The 18,280-nt window shown below is 45.9% G+C and overlaps 2 protein-coding genes across 2 annotated transcripts; both read right to left on the bottom strand.

Moving 5' to 3' along the window:
• Nucleotides 1-3,151: 3,151 nt before the first annotated feature.
• Nucleotides 3,152-7,998, bottom strand: LOC136301963 (keratin, type I cytoskeletal 15-like). Its single transcript, XM_066205223.1, has 8 exons — nt 7,408-7,998; nt 6,831-6,913; nt 5,853-6,009; nt 5,414-5,575; nt 5,151-5,276; nt 4,793-5,013; nt 3,957-3,982; nt 3,152-3,471 (listed from the first exon to the last, which is right to left on the bottom strand). Exons 1-8 carry the CDS (start codon nt 7,951-7,953, stop codon nt 3,392-3,394), a joined length of 1,401 nt encoding a protein of 466 aa, XP_066061320.1. The 5' UTR covers nt 7,954-7,998; the 3' UTR covers nt 3,152-3,391.
• Nucleotides 7,999-12,122: 4,124 nt separating this feature from the next.
• On the bottom strand, nt 12,123-17,085 carry LOC136301964 (keratin, type I cytoskeletal 19). Its single transcript, XM_066205224.1, has 8 exons — nt 16,532-17,085; nt 15,105-15,187; nt 14,619-14,775; nt 14,203-14,364; nt 13,946-14,071; nt 13,610-13,830; nt 12,865-12,893; nt 12,123-12,380 (listed from the first exon to the last, which is right to left on the bottom strand). The coding sequence occupies exons 1-8, from the start codon at nt 16,970-16,972 to the stop codon at nt 12,361-12,363; spliced, it is 1,239 nt and encodes a 412-aa protein (XP_066061321.1). The 5' UTR covers nt 16,973-17,085; the 3' UTR covers nt 12,123-12,360.
• Nucleotides 17,086-18,280: the final 1,195 nt, after the last annotated feature.

Raw genomic sequence — 18,280 nt, 5'->3', positions numbered from 1 at the left:
CTGCTCATGAAGGGAATAAATGGGAAGCCGGGGCAGGGATGCAGGTACTTTCAGTGGTAATTCTCAGGCTGTAGAATTACAGCAGCCCATGGATCCTCAAACCTGTGGATTCTCAAATGCAGAGTGTCCTATCAGCTGTCAAACAGCTTAGCTACCAAATAGCTTCAGCCTGCGGGAGACGTGAGGCTTTCATGAAGTCATCCAGCTTCTAAACTAAAAAAACTCCAGTCCAGAGTCAGTAATGCCCAGCTGTTCCCTTCAGCTGCCCATGTCCAGGGAAAATACATGAGAATTAGATACTTTTATACTGATTTTCTCATGATTTGAGGTGCAGTCCTGTTTCAGTGGTCTTGTCTCAATAGGCAGCAATGCAAAGATTTCTTGCTGTTCCCAGCATTAATACTATTAAGATATATCTTAGCTATAGAAAATATTTACACTATGAGTTTGTAACAGCACTTAAAAGATTCAAGTGATTATATAAAGCTACCAGCCCTAAAAATTGACCTGGTAATCATGCAGGAATAGTCTTTCTCAAAAATTTCAGTAACTTTCTGTTAAGCTGTATCCATCCAACAGGGAAAGGCACAGTGTTGCTGTCGCAGGTTGTCCTATTCCTCATGTTGGTAAAGGGCATAGATTGGAGAGTGATCCCGTGGCTACTGCTAGGTTTAGTGAGTTTGCCTTGTTCTGTTCTAGTCCATGGCTGAGGGATGAGACAGAAGAGGAAGATTTGGGAAGAGGCAGGAAGCTGAGTGGGCACAGGCTCTCCCCAGAAATGCTGCAGCTAGTTTCCTTAGCAAGGTGAAGGCTAAACCCCTTCCCCAGGCTCTGCCCTGACTGGTGAGGGAGATCACATGGAGCAGAATTACACTGTCCTGGGAGAAACAGGAAGGGATCTGTTTTCTCCTCTTGGTTTCATTTGGAATACTACAGCAATAAGGGATTGTTGCACCCGAGCTTCCCCGGTACCTCCCGGCCTCATTCCTGACGGAGCAGGATTCGGGCTCCTCCTTGCGGCTGAGGCTCGGCTCTGCTCAGCACCTGCTCCTTTCTTGTTCCCCGGCTCCCTTTACGCTAAACTCATGCTCCTCTTCCTACCTCAGACACCTCCTTCTGCAGAAATCCTGTCATTTCTAACTATTTGGGGAAAGAAATCACTGAAAATAGGGTTTTCCAGTAATTACAAGGTTTGGAGCCCCCCAAATATTCTGGTTACAGCCACTACCCATAGCTGCAGTCTGGGGTCAGCCCTGCTGCTGAGGGGGGGATGAGCTAGAAGCATCAGACAAAAACTGAGGCCCTAACTTGAAAAAACCTCCAAATTATAATAGAACTGATGACATCCTGCAGATCTCACCAGAGATCAATTTCAGATTGAATTTTCAGTTTAGCAGGCTGGTGTCTACAAACTGTTACACCAAGATGGAATTACACACGGATGTACAAAATAGAATGTGAAATAAAATGAATCCTCTCTTTTGCCTGAAATTACTCCATGGCATTCCCACCCTACCTGGCAATGAGGCTGGCAATGTGAGAGACCACAGAGCCTCAGTCCTGAGAATATAATGAAATTACCACATCATGAAAACCAGAATTGTGTTTTCTCTTGCAATTAATCCAAAGTACAGGTGATCTGAGACATGGTAAGTGCTCGCCCTGAAGCTCAGCCTTTCCAAACTGGAAAAGATGCCACGCAGTTTTGATCCACACATGTTGAGGATCAATGAAAAAGACCAAACAATTTACTTCAAAATCGGACACAATTCTTTATGAGGCTGCAATGTTGAATTTGGGTTTAGTCACCTCTTTAATCCAGAACAGAGAATGGAAGTGACACTTGGAGTAAGGAAATAAACTGTTGTCAGCAGATGGCACCCTTGGATGGGGACTGCTCTGCTCCCTGGGAGCTCCTCAGTCCCAGCTTGCTTCATCTGGGAATCACGCTTGTTTTACTGAATTGGAACATGGGAAGCAAACTGAGCTGAATTTCTACCTGCAGTTCAAATACAGGCAGAATATTTTGACAACTACATTGTACAGGTCAATGTCCTGCAACAATCACTGATTGATTCAACTCCTCATTCGGCAATACAAATGGATGGACAGCTGCCTGTGGCTGTAGGAATTCCCTCTCTTGCTAAGCAAGAGTCACCTAGGTTTTGAATCAGGAAAAAATATTACTTATACCATTCAGTTTTCCTCTCTAGTAGATTGTGATGTTGCTTTGCTGGAGTTTGCCAAACCTCTTCCAAACTCCTTCCAGTCAGCAGGATGTGCATTTCTTACCAGCAGCACCAATGATCTCGTGGCCAAACTGGTGATGCCAGCAGTGTATATTTCTTTTTCTTAATGTCAGAAAATAGAAGACGCAAAAATAGCATCTCTAAGGAGCTAGGAAGGAAAGTAAAATATGTAATTCTAGAAATGAAATCATTTTTGCAGATACTATAATGTGGATTGCATGTCCAGTGATGGGGCTAAGGATACCTTTTCCAAACACGTTATATGAGCAAAGTACAGTGCTTAGGTAACTGCTTCGTGTGCCTTAAACCTTTGTGTGCCTCACCAGACTCTTAAAGGTTTATCAGCATCTCTTCAGTTCCACTGGTGGGGGATTTGTAGCTGGGACAAGGTGGTGTGGCTAAAATAGCAGGCCTAGCAGTGACATGGGCTGAGGATGTTCTTCCTGATGGATGAAAACCAAACCAGTTGCAGCAAACTCTGAGCAATTCCTTTCACCTGGACTGTGCCTGCTGCCTCCTTAGGAGCTGAGGGAATTTGTGTTGGTGCTGCAGGCAGTGCAGGAACACAAATATATGCATTTTTTTCAGAGATGCATTTTATTTGTGCATCAATTGCAGCCCCGTTGTGCTCTTGGAATTGAGAACAAAGATCTTACAGAATTTTTTATGTTGTCTTCTCTGTTTTTAACTGATACTATCTCCAGATGGCTGGCAGAATCTTATGGCACTTTATCCGTCCATTCATCACCATCTTTATTAGTATTTTTAAAGTTATGATTGTTATTGCTGTTGTTATTTCCAGAGTATCCCCTGGTTGGGTTTCAGCAGCCCATGCTGGGAGGGCCTGTGGGCTGTGTGTGGCAGTGTGCCACAATGGCTCAAAAAACCACCATTAGACTGGATTTATTTGCAGAAGCAGAACAGAAACTTTATTGTTGAGACACAATAGAGCACCAGCAGAAAACAGGCTTGGCATCTACGACCCAGCGAGCCAATGCTCATGTACAAGGGCAGAGCAAATCTAAGGAAAGACATTCTTGGATACATTCTGGTGATTTGGGGAAGTGAAGGGTTCCTTCTCTCAGCATTAGCCAGTGTGGAGGCTGCACTGGGTCTCTGGGGGGAAATTCAGTATTTCTTTATTAGAATCTCCTGTCACGGGTAGAACCAGATTTTCCATCCTCTTCAATGGCAGAACGAACTCTTCCACCGCTCCCGTATACTGTTGTAGGGAGAATAAAAAAATTAAATAGGTAACAAAAAACCAATAAGGCCCTGCCAAGACTCTGAGGAGCTGAATGATGAGGTTGTGTGTGTTTGTTTTCTCACAAGATCTTTCACATATCAAAGGCAGAACTGCCTTTACATCTTATCTACTTTCCCTCCTTGGTCCTCATCCAGAAAACCTTAGGATATGGATTTGGAAGTATCGTGTATGTTATGTGAATCAGCAGAGGAATTTAGGAGTCTTTGGGAGATTTGGTTATTTTAGAATCCCATAAGCAGTTCATGCAATCATTTTGGAAATCTACTAGTTTTAAAAATGCACATAAAGTATTATATTTTTGTCTCTACATGATACAGAACATGCTCATTGTGAGGCGAATGGAATCTCTGGTAGTAAGAGGAAATACAAGGCTAAAAGGTTTATTTAATGCTATTTTCCCTGTTCATTTCAGCCCCTCATTAAATAAAAAAGTTTCTTACCATCCTTGGGGTTCAGTCCTGTCAACCTGTAGAAAAGAAATATTTGATTAATGACCATTCCTGTCCCTGTCCCTTGAAACCATTGAACCATTTAGGAATTTGTGTGGACAGCCAGGATTTCACATGGCTGCTCTAAGTGGCTGGTTCTGAGGTGTGTTTTTACTAGAGGTGGTGTTAAAGTGCTTTCAGCTTTGAAATCCACCCCTATGTGCTTGAGAGGGAATGGGAACAGTGGTCAAACCAGTTCCATGCCTAAGGTGTCTCCTTATAGTGCTCCTCTCGTCAGAATGTCCCATCTAGAAACTATGTAAGGAGCTGATTCCTCCTCAGAAATCAAAAGTAATTCCATGTATAGATCAGATATGAGAAATGGGCATGAGATTGTAGATTTTACTGAAGTAAGCTGGAGTCTGTTCCAGGCTCTTTCCTAGCTGGGGATACTGTGTGTGTGAATGAGTATTTTCACCTCTATGCACAAATAGAGAAAACCAGGAGCTAAAGGTTTTTATAGGTTGTCTCAGGCTGAAGGCTCCAATTCCAGTGCGACCAGAGGATTAAGTGAGACATATATACAGGTCCTGGTGCCTTTTGTAATTCATCATGGTCAAAATGGTGGCATTTACATTGTCAAATCCGCCACATCCCTGATGTGCAGATTTAGCCTGAGTTATGGCAGTGCCGGGGCCTTTGCTGGGCACCTGCTTTGCCGGTGCTCCAAAGGCTGCATGTGCAGGTTGTGACTGAGCACTCTGGGGTCACCCTGGCAGCCACAGCTCCCGCTCCAGAGCGTGTTGTTACCCTTATCTACCCATCAGGACTGGGGCAGAGTGACATACTGTGAGTCCTGGCCCTCCAGCAGCTGGCGATACGTGGCGATCTCCTGCTCCAGGCGACTCTTGATGTCCATGAGCATTTTGTACTCCTGGTTCTGGCGCTCCATGTCACAGCGGAGCTCACTCAGCTGCTCCTCCACGCTGGTGATGAGGGCCTGGATCTGAGCCAGCTGCGCGCAGTATCGGCCCTCTGTGTCCCGCAGGTTGGCCTCCAGCCCAGCTTTCTAAAGAGCAACAATGTCAGAACAGGTTAGAGTGAAGTTTGTCCCATGGAGGGGGAGTGGAGGAGAGGTGAGACAGCAAGGGAGGAAGGGGGCAGTGTGAGGCAGTGCCCTGTGGTGTGCTCGGGGCAGCTCCGTACCATGCTGAGCTGCGACTGGAGATCGATCTCCAGGCCCTGGAGGGTGCGGCGCAGTTCCGTGATCTCTGACTTGCTGCTCTGTATCTGCTGGGTGTGGGTGGCGACTTCACGGTTCAGCTCATCAGTCTGAAAGGAAAAACAACAGCAAAATCACGCACAAATGTATAAAAAAATCAATCGTTTTCAGAAGGGGAGGTAGGGACCTGCCAGGGCAGTGATGCTGAGGCAATGCATTGGTGTGCTGTTCATTGGTGTGACCGTACCTGAGTGAAGAACCACGCCTCAGCATCCTTACGGTTCTTCTCAGCCAGAGCTTCATACTGTTCCCTCATCTCAGCAAGAACTCTGGTCAGGTCGATGCCAGGAGCCGCATCCATTTCCACGTTGACTGTTCCACTCAGCTGGTTCGAGTATTCTTTCATTTCCTGCATGGGTAGAAGGCAGAGGACACAGAAAGATCAGATTCTCTCCTCTCACACTGCTCCTGCCCCCAGCAATCCCTGCTGTGGTACTGTGTACTTGTGCTATCAAGTATCACAGATGGAACACACATAAAACATTTATCACATCTTCTCTCTTGTTGTACCAGCTTCCCTACTCTCCGTGTACTCACACAAAAAACACGTCTTTACATGTATGTTTCATTTACAAGAGAGAAATTCCAAAGGAGAGTTATCTCCTCCCTGCACTGTCAGGACTCACCTCTTCATGGTTCTTCTTCATGTAAGCCAGCTCCTCTTTCAGCGTCTCAATCTGCATCTCCAGGTCGGCTCTGGACAGGGTCAGCTCATCCAGCACCCGGCGCAGGCCGTTGATGTCGGACTCCACGCTCTGGCGCAGGTACAGCTCATTCTCATACCTGCAGTTCAAAAAAGAAACAAGCACTGGAACATGTCCGAGTTTGTATTGGGTAGAGCTATAAAATGACCGCATATAGGAGGAACAGTGGACTGTAGATGAAAACACACAGATTTAGAAGTCTAAAAGCAATAAAGCTGTTTTTTTCCAATGTCCAGCTACAGCATAAGGAAGCAGAGACAATGCTGTATGATTTTGTTCCTGAGGAGGACATGACATTTCACCTTGCAGAACCTAATAACGACTATCTGCATCAATAGAAACATTGTCACGCAGGACAGGAGTTTTGCAGGGTCTGCCCAGATTTGGTCTGTAGGAAAGCACAGGTGGCACAGGTGGGCCAGGGCTGCCTGGGACACAGGAGGAAAACAGAAACCTGCAGGTGCATTGCTGCAGGGAAGGCAGCTGTACATGGACCTTTATCATCTGATGTACTGCTGAGTCTGGGAGCCCGAAAAGCCCCACCTTACTCTAAATTTCAGACTCCACCAGAGAACTGCTGCAGCCCCAAAGCAATCTCTTCCTGTCACTCAGTTAATTCTAAGTGAAAATCCCTTCTATTCCTGCCTCCTCTCCTCTGTGATTCAGGCTAGTAAAAATATTTGAGTATCACAAAAAAATGAAGACATGGGCTATAACTGATCATGCAAACAGCTCAGTAATGTGAATGCTGTGTTCTGTCAGGTTTGTACTCTGAATTGGTCCTTCATCAATGGATTCTGCTTGCCAGGGTGTTTTGCATCTGAAGTTACTGAAGAAAAAACTGTTTTGAGAGAGCGAAGACAAGCAGAGTGGAGACAAATGTGCTCCAGGTGAACTTACTTCAGTCTGAAGTCGTCGGCAGCCAGCCTGGCATTGTCAATCTCCAAAATGACCCGGGAATTGTCAATGGTAGCAGCAAGGATCTGGCAATTAAGAAACACAGAGAAAGGTTCCCATGAATAATGGTAAAATCTCTGATCCATATTCCATGAGCAAACCAGAGGACTGTGATACTCTGTGCAACATGGATTAGAACCATAGCAGGGAAATATGTTGGTACAACACCTGATCTTATCCGTAGCCAGGAGAATTATCTTTCCAGCCTTTAAGGCCTACCTGTCACATTCTTTACTAATTGATTCCTGAATAAATGTATTGATAATTCCAAACACATTTTGCTAACTTCTACTGCAATAATTTTAATGTCAACAAACATCACATGGTCAGCATAAGATATTTGGTTTAAATTGCGAAGAGGCTACTCTTTTCTGCTGGAATGCTCAGGACCTCAATGTATTTGGGATGAGGAATTCACTGCTTCTTTTGTAATTATTCAGTCTTATTTTAAAGACATGGAACATGCAGTTCCATAATCATCTTGCCTTCTTATAACTCCTCTACATTATGAATGTCATACCTTGTCTCGGAGATCTTCAATTATCTTGTAATAATTGCTGTAGTCACGGGCGGGGCTGGTGGGAGCTTGTTTCTGGTACCAGTCTCGGATTTTCACTTCTAAATCTGAATTGGCCTCTTCCAGGGCTCGCACCTTGTCCAGGTACGAAGCCAGCCGGTCATTCAGGTTCTGCATGGTTATCTTCTCATTGCCAGAGAGGAGGCCATCGCCGCCACCAAAGCCACCACCAAGGTCAAATCCTCCACCGAAGCCAGCACCGCCTCCAAAGCCGGAGCCCCCTCCAAAGCCGGAGCCCCCTCCAAAGCCGCAGGCTGCCCCCCCTCCAAAGCCTCCTCCATAGCCTCCCCCAAAGCCGTAGCCTCCTCCTGAAGAGGAGACGTACCTGGCCGAGGAGATGGAGACGCCCCGGCCGCCGGAGCCGCCGTGGATGCTCGGGGCCCGGTAGCTGCCCCCGGCGCGCACCGAGGACAGGCGGCAGCTGCCGCCCCCAGCACCCCCAAAGCCACCCCCGCAGGTGGAGGAAGAGCTCATGAAGGAAGTGGCCATGGCTGAAGCACAAGAAGGAGTAAAGGTCAGTTACGCAGCCTGGCAAGAGAAGACAGCTTGTGCCTTCACTGCCCTGGTGCCTCTTTTATATCCTCATGATTGGGTGTTGGGAGACAAACCCCACTGCTGCCCTCCCTCCAAAATTCCTCCTCCCTAGAGGTGAGGCCAACTATGATGACATTCCTGACAAGTAGTGCTGGCAGCACATCGCAGGGGCTTGGGGTTTCTTTTTTAATTAAACAAAAGGCATGAATCAGATGATTTTTTTTCTTCAGGCTATAGTTCTGAAACTTGGAGTTTACTTCTCTGACATTTAAGAATGGAAAAACAAAGTAAGTCCAGCCCCACCCACCTGGCTATTTACAATGCTCACCATGGCTACCTTCAGAAAATCAACTTTTTCTAAAAATGAGGCTTAAGTAAAATTCTCCTTTCGTTGAAAAATGTACAATCATCTTTTCATCTCACCGTTATTCCTTCTTTTCTATCTGCATTTTTTTTCCCTTTTAAAATTTTGGAATTGAATTAGAAATGTTCTTATTCTTGATTTTTTTTCTTGGAACTAATATTTAAATGTTGGAGTCTGAATTATTAGTACAAAAAGCATCCATTCATTGCATTGTGTGAGGAACAATCCATCAGTGTGCAAGGGAGAGTGAGAACAGTAAGTTTATTAATTGTATAAAATAGTCCAGAAAGGTAACGCAGATTGAAACAACTCAGTTAAAAGAGTAAATGTGGGAGGACTAAGATCCTGTTACTTTGAAAAATGTAAAGAGAGTGGGTTTAAGATAACACTGTTCTGATAGCAATACATGTGTTTAACGCCAGTGTGCACTAGGAACTAGAGTAGTATTTGAAAATAAGGCTTGAGAAATACTCAGAGGAGTCACCTTAATCCTCCATTTAAAGGAGAAGCCTGAAACACAAATACATTACAGAGCTAACAAACTGCCTGCGAAATTCAGGAATTCAGCATCCAGCCCTGCTCCCCCGCACAGCCCCGAGAAGGCAGATGTGGGAGGTGTGAGGAAGCACGAGCTGCCCGTGTGCCCTGCTGGGGAATGGGGTGTGTGGGGAGTGTGGAGTTTGCAGGGTGCCCTATTCTCTGCACAACACAGGGACCTCAAATAAAGCTTAAAGAAGAAAACTGATATGTTTGCTAAAAACATCATAAGAGCATTGTTTTTAGCGCAGTCTTTGACAGTACAGAAACTGATCTTAGAACTCAGAATGGGGATTTTGGCTAGCCCAAGGCTCACGGGAGTTGTTGGAATAAACCAAGGGGGTTTCTGACATTTCCAGCTGAGATGTTAATGCAGGTACAGGGAATGCACGTTGGAGATGTGCACTTGGGAGGGAAGAAATGGCAAAGTCCATCTGTGCTGTGCCCTCACAGGCTGGCTCTGGGCACGGCCACTCAGTCCAGGCTGAGCAGAGCACAACGGGTGGGTGTTCACCGCTCTGGAAACATGTTTCAAACTGAACCTGGCCCTTTGCCACAGCCCTTCAGTTTTGCTGCTGGGCAGATTATAATGGTCTGTGTGCCTTGCCAGATCACTGTGTCTCCAAGGGTTGGTGGCTCAGGAAACGAGTTCAGACAAGCCCTCCTGAAGATAAAACATTGTCTTAAAGACCCCTTAATGTCAGTGCCCTGAAGTGTGTGCACTGCCCGGGGCTGTTGAACCAAGAGAGCCCACAATAAGCAAATCATATTCCATTTTAAAAACCCAAGCAACAAAACACCACAAAATTTAGTAGGAAACTTTGGGGAGTTTTCATCGAGTCTTCTTTCACTCAGGTGTGATAACACCTTTGGAAGGTCAATGGTGAAACACACTTTGCTGCTTTCTAACATGCCCCAGGCGTCACACTGGATCGGTATCAGATGAACACTTACAAAAAGGTAGCAAATAAAAGCTGTTTATTTCTCTTGAATATTTACCATTGGGAAACAAAATAAATCAAGCATCCAATACAGATCATGCCCCATAACATAATTTAGACAATGGTTTCTACAGCATTTTGTCCTCACAGGCTGTACAAGGAAATAGAAGCCAATCACTTGTTGAAGTAAAATAAAAGGGAAAAAAAGGGCTCTTTCAAGCTTATGCTTTTATTCTGGTCTGACTACCTTTGCTCAGAGATTCCTTATCCAATGTCTTGACACACAGACTCATCCTTTGCACAGTCTCAGCATTGTCCCTGTGGTACCTGAGCTCCTTGGTTTGTCATCTGTGGAATAGTCATCTTCCACAGTGCTTTTCTGGAAGACATTCCCTGACATGTCTGTGCTGCACAAACCCTTTTGTTACCTCTGCAGTGGGATTAACGGAGTTGACATACTCCAGCCCCTCCTCTCAGGACAGCAAGTTCCAGTCAAGCAGCAGCTTGTTTGTCATCTCAGTGATCACTCTATGAGTGATAAAACCATCACTCAGAGGACACATGGCATACCTTTAGAAAACACTTTTTTCCCTGAACCAGACTCTAAAATTATAGTGTCTGAGTGATTTATATCCCACATTTCACCAGAAATCCTTCATTGCCTTACAGATACAGGACAAAATCAATAAAATTATAAAATAAAATTTTAAATAAAATTAAAACTAAGCTATAAAAACAAGAATTCAAGATTTTTATGGCATGCATTTTTGGAGCATGAGAATTTATTGTCAGACATGTACATTTGCAGCTGGACAATACCAGAAATCTGCAACAGTAAGCTCCCACCCTGACTGGTTATGTCACAAGAAATTTCACTCAGGGAATGGGATTTGTTAAGATTAGTAAACAACCTGGAGCTGTTTGTTCTTTCATGCATGGAGGTTTCCAGGTCTGGGTGTTGTAGAGTAAGTTTGGTCCAAAGCATGTGTTAATGTGTCTACACTCAGCAACTGCCTGTACTTAATGCACAAGATCTCCTTCCCCTGGCTCTTCCAGAAGTGAATCCCACAGAAATGGGTGAGCTCCTGAAGGATCCCCTGCACCCCGTGTGCCTCTCGGGCCACTGTTCCCTTTGATTCTGCCCATCTTTCCCCCTGTTCTCCCCAGCTTGTCCCTTTCTCTGTGTCTTACTTTTTTTGACTGTTCTTCTCTCCTGTCACAGTTTTCCCCTGTCAAAGTGAAGCCACTGCTTAACGCCACCACGTGTCATTCCAGAGGCTGAGCAGGGATTGTTGGTGTCAGTAGTGACAGCTGATGTTTAGAGGTCATCTGAGTCACTGCTGAACCAAACCCAAGCACCAGCACCTTCGGATTGAAGAGGATTGCCCCACCTTGAGAGAGGAGGTCCAGAGCCTTGGGGTGCTCCGAGCCATGCGAACACTCCATTAATATGTTGTGAACATCTAGTTGTGAACAAGGGATCATGAACATTCCCCAGGGCCAAGGAGAGACGTGCTGAAGGATTTTATGATGTCTCCCTGAAACACAGACTGCAAACTGATCCACTCTGGGAGAGTGCAGTGTTGGGATACTCTCAGGGCATATCCCTGTTTTCATTCCCCCCCAGCTGTGGAGCAAACTGTGCCTCTGGTAACAGCAGCAGTTGGGAAGGGCTGGTTAGGCTGGAGCCATGGTTTGCTTTTAGCACAATCCTGAAAAGTTTCCTTGGCTGTCAGTTTGGGGAGAGATGACAGGAAATAAAATCAGTGATTTCTGGGTGTTGGAACTAAAAGTGATTCCACTTGGAATTTCAGCTAGAATAATGTCCTTGCAATTGCATGAGAAGTAAGGGAGCTGAAATTGGTGCCAAAGGTTTGTACGCTTTGTGCAAAAGGGGAATGGAAGTGAAGAATTCTCCCAACTGTGGCTCACTCCTGTGTGCTCCCGCAGGAATTATCTATGAGCCAGTACTTTACTTTGTATTTTACCCTATGAAACATCTCCCAGATCCTGCTGCTCTCCAGAATCACTTCCCATCCCACTGCCCCTGCTCTGCAGAGTGCATAGCATCGTAGTGACAAACCCAGGACACTCCTGTGTCCCCCACCAAGGGGCTGGGGATGCTGCTGCCTCTGTATTCCAAGCTCCTGCCAGCAAGAGGAGCCAGCAAGAATCAGGATGGAGCCCAAGCTCCCCTTACTGTGAGCACTCTCAGGGAGGCTGGGTGCCTGAGTACAGCCAAACTTCAGTGAAATATCACAATAACTCCAAAGAAGTAAAGATTGCAAGAATATCATCTTTATTTGAGTAGATGCAGCAATTCAGGACATGCAAAACCTAGAAATAATTGCAAAGCTGACACAATTTGCACCTTAATCATCACTAAGTGAATGAATCTGCCTAAGCCAAGAACCTTCTGTGCTTCAACAGTCATCTGCAGCAGTTCAGAGTGATTTCTCCCTCTCAATCCGCATGTGTTGTCTGCTTTTTCTCAGTTTGCAGATGACTTTTGAAGGCCCTTCAGTGCTTGTCTCTTTTGTCTGCAGTAACATGGGGAGAAAGAACAGCAATTATTTAAGCCCAGCTCACACAGATCACTGTGATGGGCGCTGAGCTTGGCTTGGGCCTCATCTCTCATTCCCTTCTCTCAGAACTTTTCCTCTCCATCACCTGGATTTGACTCATCCCTTTTATGACACCGCTGACCTTTAACAGCTCAAGGCAGGTTTTACTGGCATGTTCCTGCAATTCCCCCGAGCTGGCTTCGATTCCCGTGTCCTTTCATGTGGGGAAATGATTAAGTGTTTTGTGCTTTACCTAGCCTTTACTGCAGCAGACTCTGAGATGTTCTTCTGATATCTGACATCTCTTAAATTTGTTCCATTCTAACCAGACACATCATTTGTTACTTACTATTTTTTTCTGGGATAAATTATGCAGACCCCAGTCTCTAGAACAGACACAACTACCAGTTACGTGTATTTTAAAAAATAAAACTTTTCCTCAAAGAGAAAGGATTCTTACCAGTAGTTCCCGAAAGTGAGCCAAACATCCTGTGGAACAAAGAGAACAATTGAAAGGAGAGTTAATACATGAAATGCTGCATGAGATGAGGATGGATGAAAGCAAATTGTCTATCAATCAGGTTCACTGGGAAGAGGTGCCCATCTTCCTTCACTCCTTCTCAGCAAAGGACAGGGAGTTGTTGTAGGAAATATATTTTTAAACTGCATTGGGAAAAGACATTATGGAAAAGAAGTAACAGAAGAAATTAAAACCTTTCAACCCCTGTCTCATTTTTTTCCTCCTTGAGGCTGTGTGAGATGAGATTGAGTTGTGCTCCCACGTGGGAGTCACTCAGTGACTGCCTTCACTTCGCTTCCCAGTATTTCCTCCCACACTGATTCCTGTTGGGTAAAAGTCTCTGCCTGGTAACAGGGAGTTTATGGGAATTTAGTAATAATTTTCATATTCTGTAAAACACTATTAACTGCACTTTTCCTGACTGTGATGCAGCTGATCACTTCAACTGTCAATTGCAATTAATCTACTGTGCTGCTTGTCAGTTCCCCTTCCTGTTTAGAAACTCTTTGAGGTCTCACTTCATGTGAATGGCAACTGTAACATTTCTAGCTCCACCACAGTCCAGAAAAATTAGTTTGTTAAAATTGTAGAACTCCAGGAGTATTTAACTGTGTTTACCAAGGTGCTGTGGTAAATGAGCACCATGACATGGTCAGACTTATGAGGCCAAGCAAAAGGTTCTTACTGGGACTCTTGGCCTTCCAGGAGCTGTCGGTACGTAGCAATCTCTTGCTCCAGCCGAGTCTTGATATCCATGAGGATCTTGTATTCGGTGTTCTGACGCTCCATGTCAGCTCGGAGCTCAGACAGCTGTGCCTCAATGCTGCCAACCAGCCCCTGGATCTGCGCCAGCTGCGCCCCGTAACGCGCTTCCGTGTCGGCCAAGGTGCCTTCCAGCGCCGCTTTCTGTCAGGGAAACCACAGACAGGAGAGATTGCTGCCAGTGCAGGACTCTGTGTAGGGAGGGAAATATGGGCCCTTTTCAGTGGGGGGTTGTCAGGCACTGCAAATTCTGACGTACCATGCTGAGCTGGGACTGCAGCTCGATCTCCAGCCCTTGCAGGGTGCGTCTCAGGTCGGTGACCTCGGACTTGCTGCTCTGCAGTTGTTCGGTGTTAACTGCGACCTCACGGTTCAGCTCTTCAGTCTGAGACAGGGAAAACACTACGTGAGAAACGTGGGGGACATAAGGCTGTCACAGCATTTTCTGTGTGTTTTGATAGTTGTTTCTTTCATGGATTTTCTGGTTAGTGTTTATACAATATAGAGGGGTTTTACCTTGCTGTGGAACCAGGCCTCAGCATCCTTCCTGTTCTTCTCAGCCATGTGTTCATACTGGTCCCTCATATCTGCCAGGATCTTGGACAGGTCAATGCCCGGAGCAGAGTCCAGTTCAACACTGACTTGACCGGCTACTTGTCCTCTCAGGGCACTCAGCTCCTGTGGGGAATGGCAGAAGAGACAAAAGAGGAAACTGAAACATTAAAAATGTAAACTGAAAACATTATGAACCTCCTTTCCTTTCTTCAAGGGCTAAGGCTGACTGAGTCCCCTGAGATACTGGCAGGAGGGATCCCAGTCTACACAGAAATCTTTTCCTCACTGTTGGAGAGCCTAGGGCAATCCTGGGGGACTCCACATCTCCACAGGCTGTTTTTCTAGTGCCACTTTCAAACATGTTTCTTGGGGTTTACCTCCTCATGGTTTTTCTTTAGGTAGGCCAGTTCCTCCTTTAATCCTTCAATCTGCAGCTCCAGGTCAGCTCTGGACAGGGTCAGCTCATCCAGGACACGGCGCAGGCCATTGATGTCGGCCTCAACACTCATGCGCAGACCTTGCTCAGTCTCAAACCTTAAAAAAGCGAAACAAACCCATTCAGGTTCACTGATTAACCAGTCCACAAGAAACAAAGTATGAATGTATCTGGGTTTGTAGGATTTGTAGTTGAGCAAATGTCATCAAGCATTAAACCTTTCTCCACATATTCTACATCATGCAAAATTTTCAGTGGTGCAGATGGTACTCGTAGCAAAGACATGAAGGGTTGAACTGCATGTACATCATCAAACTAATATTCATACAGGGGTTTTAGGGGCATTCCATTCCTGTTTTACTGCCCTTTGGCTCAAAAAGGATTTTTGCCTACTCATGAGATCTTTTACCTCTAAGAAATTACTCACTTAGTTTTGAAGTCGTCAGCAGCCAGCCTGGCATTGTCAATCTGCAGCACGATCCTGGCATTATCAATGGTGGCATCAAGGATCTGCAAACAATGAGAGCTCATTACTGAGGCTGAAACAACTGTTATCAGCTTCCTTGCTGTGCAGATAAGAGTGAAGAGTCTATTTCACCTGTAGCTACAGCAAATAGAGGTGTAGGGAAGGATCTACAGCAAATTTATCACATACTTCTGCCAGGATTCTGTTTTGGACACATCCTCGTGTCTGGTGTATGGAGAGGCTTTAGATAGAAGTTCCACAGTGAGACAAAAGTACATGCTGGCTGAGAGGGAGAGGACTTTAGGAGATCACCTCTGATCACATTTTTATTTCCTAGAATACTCAGGATAGTGTTTCTTGATTCCTTTAATGCATCATGAGAGCCTCTGAAGAAAATTTTATTAGAAGGAATCTCTGTTCAGTTTTACCTGGACAGCATGTCTTCTATGCCTGCCACTTCTAAAACTCAAAAGGTCATCCACAAACCAGCTATATGATTTCCCACTCCTAACTAAGGGGAGCAAAAGAAAGGAGGGGAAAGAATACTAGCAGGAGAAACATTGCCAGTTCTGCCATCAGCAGTGCTCAGATTTTAAATCAGGAGCGAATGGGGATGGGTTGCAGCAGGGAGAACAACCTGCGTGGGAGCGGTCATGAACTCCAGGCTGAACTCAGAAAACTAAACCTCAAGTTTTCTTTCATTTATTTACATAGTTAATCAGCTACTCCCTGTGTTTATGCAGGGTGTGTATCACCTCAGCAATCTGTTATCAGGTACCCATGGGCTCTTGGGGAAAATCCTGCATTTATATATGGGATTGATTACTTCATGTCTGCTGTTTCCTTTTTCCTTATGCCAAATGTTTCAGTTCACTTCATTCCAAGGTTAAGCATGGGAAATGTGAAAAAGAAATTACTCTAAACCCATTTTTATTTTCATTGTTAAAGCAGTGTGTCTGGGCCTCTGAGGGTTTTCAAGCTCTATGGCAGGTGAGAGGTTGCAGAGACAGGCAAGTTGCTATCACTGCTTGGTTTTCATTATTTATCAGTTTATATATGGTCATACATACGTTAACTGGTCATATGTGTGTACGTGACCAGCATGTGTCGATGTATGTCTATAAACATATGCTTTGTTAAAGGGAAACATTATCAGACTTCAGTACTCGGGCATCCCCCACTGACTGGTTTGTACCTCCTCTTGGCTAGCATTTAAAAAAGTAGGTAATTCCATATTGATTTTGACTTTAGCCCCCTGCCACCTCATCTCCCTCTCCTTCCCAGGACCTGCAATGCTTTCTAGGGGCTCCCTGAGGAACTTTGTGGGTTTTCATGCTTCCTTTGTAAGTGGAAATCTGAGATGATTTTTGATAAATATTAACACCTACCTTGTCTCGAAGGTCCTCAATAGTCTTGAAATAAGGACTGTAGTCCCGAGCTGGGCTTGGTCCTTGCTTTTGGTACCAGTTTCGGATTTTGGTTTCAAGGTCAGTGTTTGCCTCTTCCAGTGCACGCACTTTCTCCAGGTAGGAGGCCAGGCGATCGTTCAGGCTTTGCATGGTTGCCTTTTCATTTCCCGAGAGGAGGCCATCGCCGCCCAGGCCACCCCCGTAGCTAAAGCTGCTGCTGAAGCTGCCTCCACCATAGCCCCCTCCCAGGCCGCTTCCCAGGCCAGAGGAGACAAACCTGGCAGAGGACACGGACACACCTCTGCCACCAGATCCCCCGTGGATGCTGGGGGCCCTGAAGCTGCCACCGAACCGCAGGGAGGAGGCGCCGGGACCCCCCGCCACGGAGGAGCTGGTTTGCCTGAAGCTGTAACTGGCCATGGGAAGGAAGAGCAAGGACCCAACCTAAGCTGCACCACCGCGGTTCGTGATCCCGAGGCAGGAGAGTGCCCTGCTCCCCCACCGCACCGCTTTTATGCCGGTGACAATGGGAGTTGTCTCCAGAATGTGTTATCTGAGACCCACGGAATTTATCAGCCCTAAGCCTTCTGCCAACACGGCGGTTCCCCTTATTGGTCAGTGGCTGTAGAGTGGGCTGTTTCCTTCCCCAGTACCTCCACATCCCCTCCCCCGGACCGCTGCCGCTTGAAGCAAAAGGTGGGATTCGGAGGAGGCGTGTCCCTACCGAGGGGAGCGTTCCTAAACCTGGTTAGAGTTTACCTTCCTGGAAACAAAGGGATTAGGAGCGCACCCACTGCGGCCAACGCCGCGGCCAGAGCGGAGTCACACAAAGCCTTGTTTTAAGAGTGATTCAGCCTGATAACAGCTTGTAAGGAGCCCAAAAGGTGAACAATGTGTGTGGACCTTCATGTTCCCACCCTCTGTTTCCCTCATTCCCCTTAAGTTCTTCTTTCAGAAAGGAAGTTTTCACTCTTTCTGTCTTTACTCTTGGTTCCGTTTGGACTAACAGAGAACGTGCTGTGTCTGAGAGTCTGGTTTTCTACAGACACAAGAATCCTTCTGAAGCAGCTGTGGCTGTGCCTGTAGCAGAGGGAAGCAGTGACATCCCTGAGTACCTGGGGAATGAGGAGAAACAAGTGTCTGATTACACATTGAGTCTCCTTTGATTGCTCCTGAAAGAGACAAGCAAAAAGAAGAAACAGAATCACTTAGTTGTACGGTCTTTGAGAGTCATGAAAAGGTTATTTCTAAAATTTTCAGGTCCTCTGTTATCCAAGATGGATTTTCAAAAGCTTTTGTTACTGTGAGCTCCTCCCTGAGCATCCCTAACACACAAAGGGATACTCAGAGTTTTCCTTCCATTCTCTTTCTTTCTCATTCCCTCCAAATTCTGCGGAACTTCTCAGAAGTGTTTTGGAGAAGCAGGAAGTTCTGACCTGGCAGCACTTACAGCTTCTGGGAGCAGCCAGGACTTTCTATACCCATGAAAAATGCTCCAGGTGTTTCAGGCTACGGAATAGAGCTGCCCTCCCTGTGTACAGAAGTGTCAAACTGCAGGGCAAATTCAGGGAGGGAAAGAGCAAACAGCAAATGGGAGGCCAGCCAAGGCACCTGTATCACCAGGTAACGAGGAGGCCGCATCAGGAGGAATTCTGCAGTGACTCAGGTGCAGGATATATCACTGGATACACACAGGATATGTACCACGCTTCAGCCCCAGGACACCAC

This window comes from Chamaea fasciata, unplaced genomic scaffold (assembly GCF_029207755.1).
Source record: "Chamaea fasciata isolate MVZ Bird 193981 ecotype frontalis unplaced genomic scaffold, bChaFas1.0.hap1 SCAF_27, whole genome shotgun sequence".
Taxonomy (NCBI): Eukaryota; Metazoa; Chordata; class Aves; order Passeriformes; family Sylviidae; genus Chamaea; species Chamaea fasciata.
Note: the sequence above shows the minus strand (reverse complement) of the source record. Positions and strands in the feature narration are given on the sequence as shown.

Bases quoted from the DNA above. Each gene is read 5' to 3' on its own strand.
- LOC136301963 (XM_066205223.1), bottom strand. From the start codon at position 7,953: ATGGCCACTTCCTTCATGAGCTCTTCCTCCACCTGCGGGGGTGGCTTT. The intron at 5,576-5,852 runs GTGAGTCCTGAC...CTACCCATGCAG, and splicing joins TGAAGAAGAACCATGAAGAG to GAAATGAAAGAATACTCGAA. The intron at 5,277-5,413 runs GTACGGTCACAC...TTTTCCTTTCAG, and splicing joins AGGCGTGGTTCTTCACTCAG to ACTGATGAGCTGAACCGTGA.
- LOC136301964 (XM_066205224.1), bottom strand. From the start codon at position 16,972: ATGGCCAGTTACAGCTTCAGGCAAACCAGCTCCTCCGTGGCGGGGGGT. The intron at 15,188-16,531 runs GTAGGTGTTAAT...CATTGTTTGCAG, and splicing joins TTGAGGACCTTCGAGACAAG to ATCCTTGATGCCACCATTGA. The intron at 14,776-15,104 runs GTGAGTAATTTC...CGCTTTTTTAAG, and splicing joins GCTGACGACTTCAAAACTAA to GTTTGAGACTGAGCAAGGTC.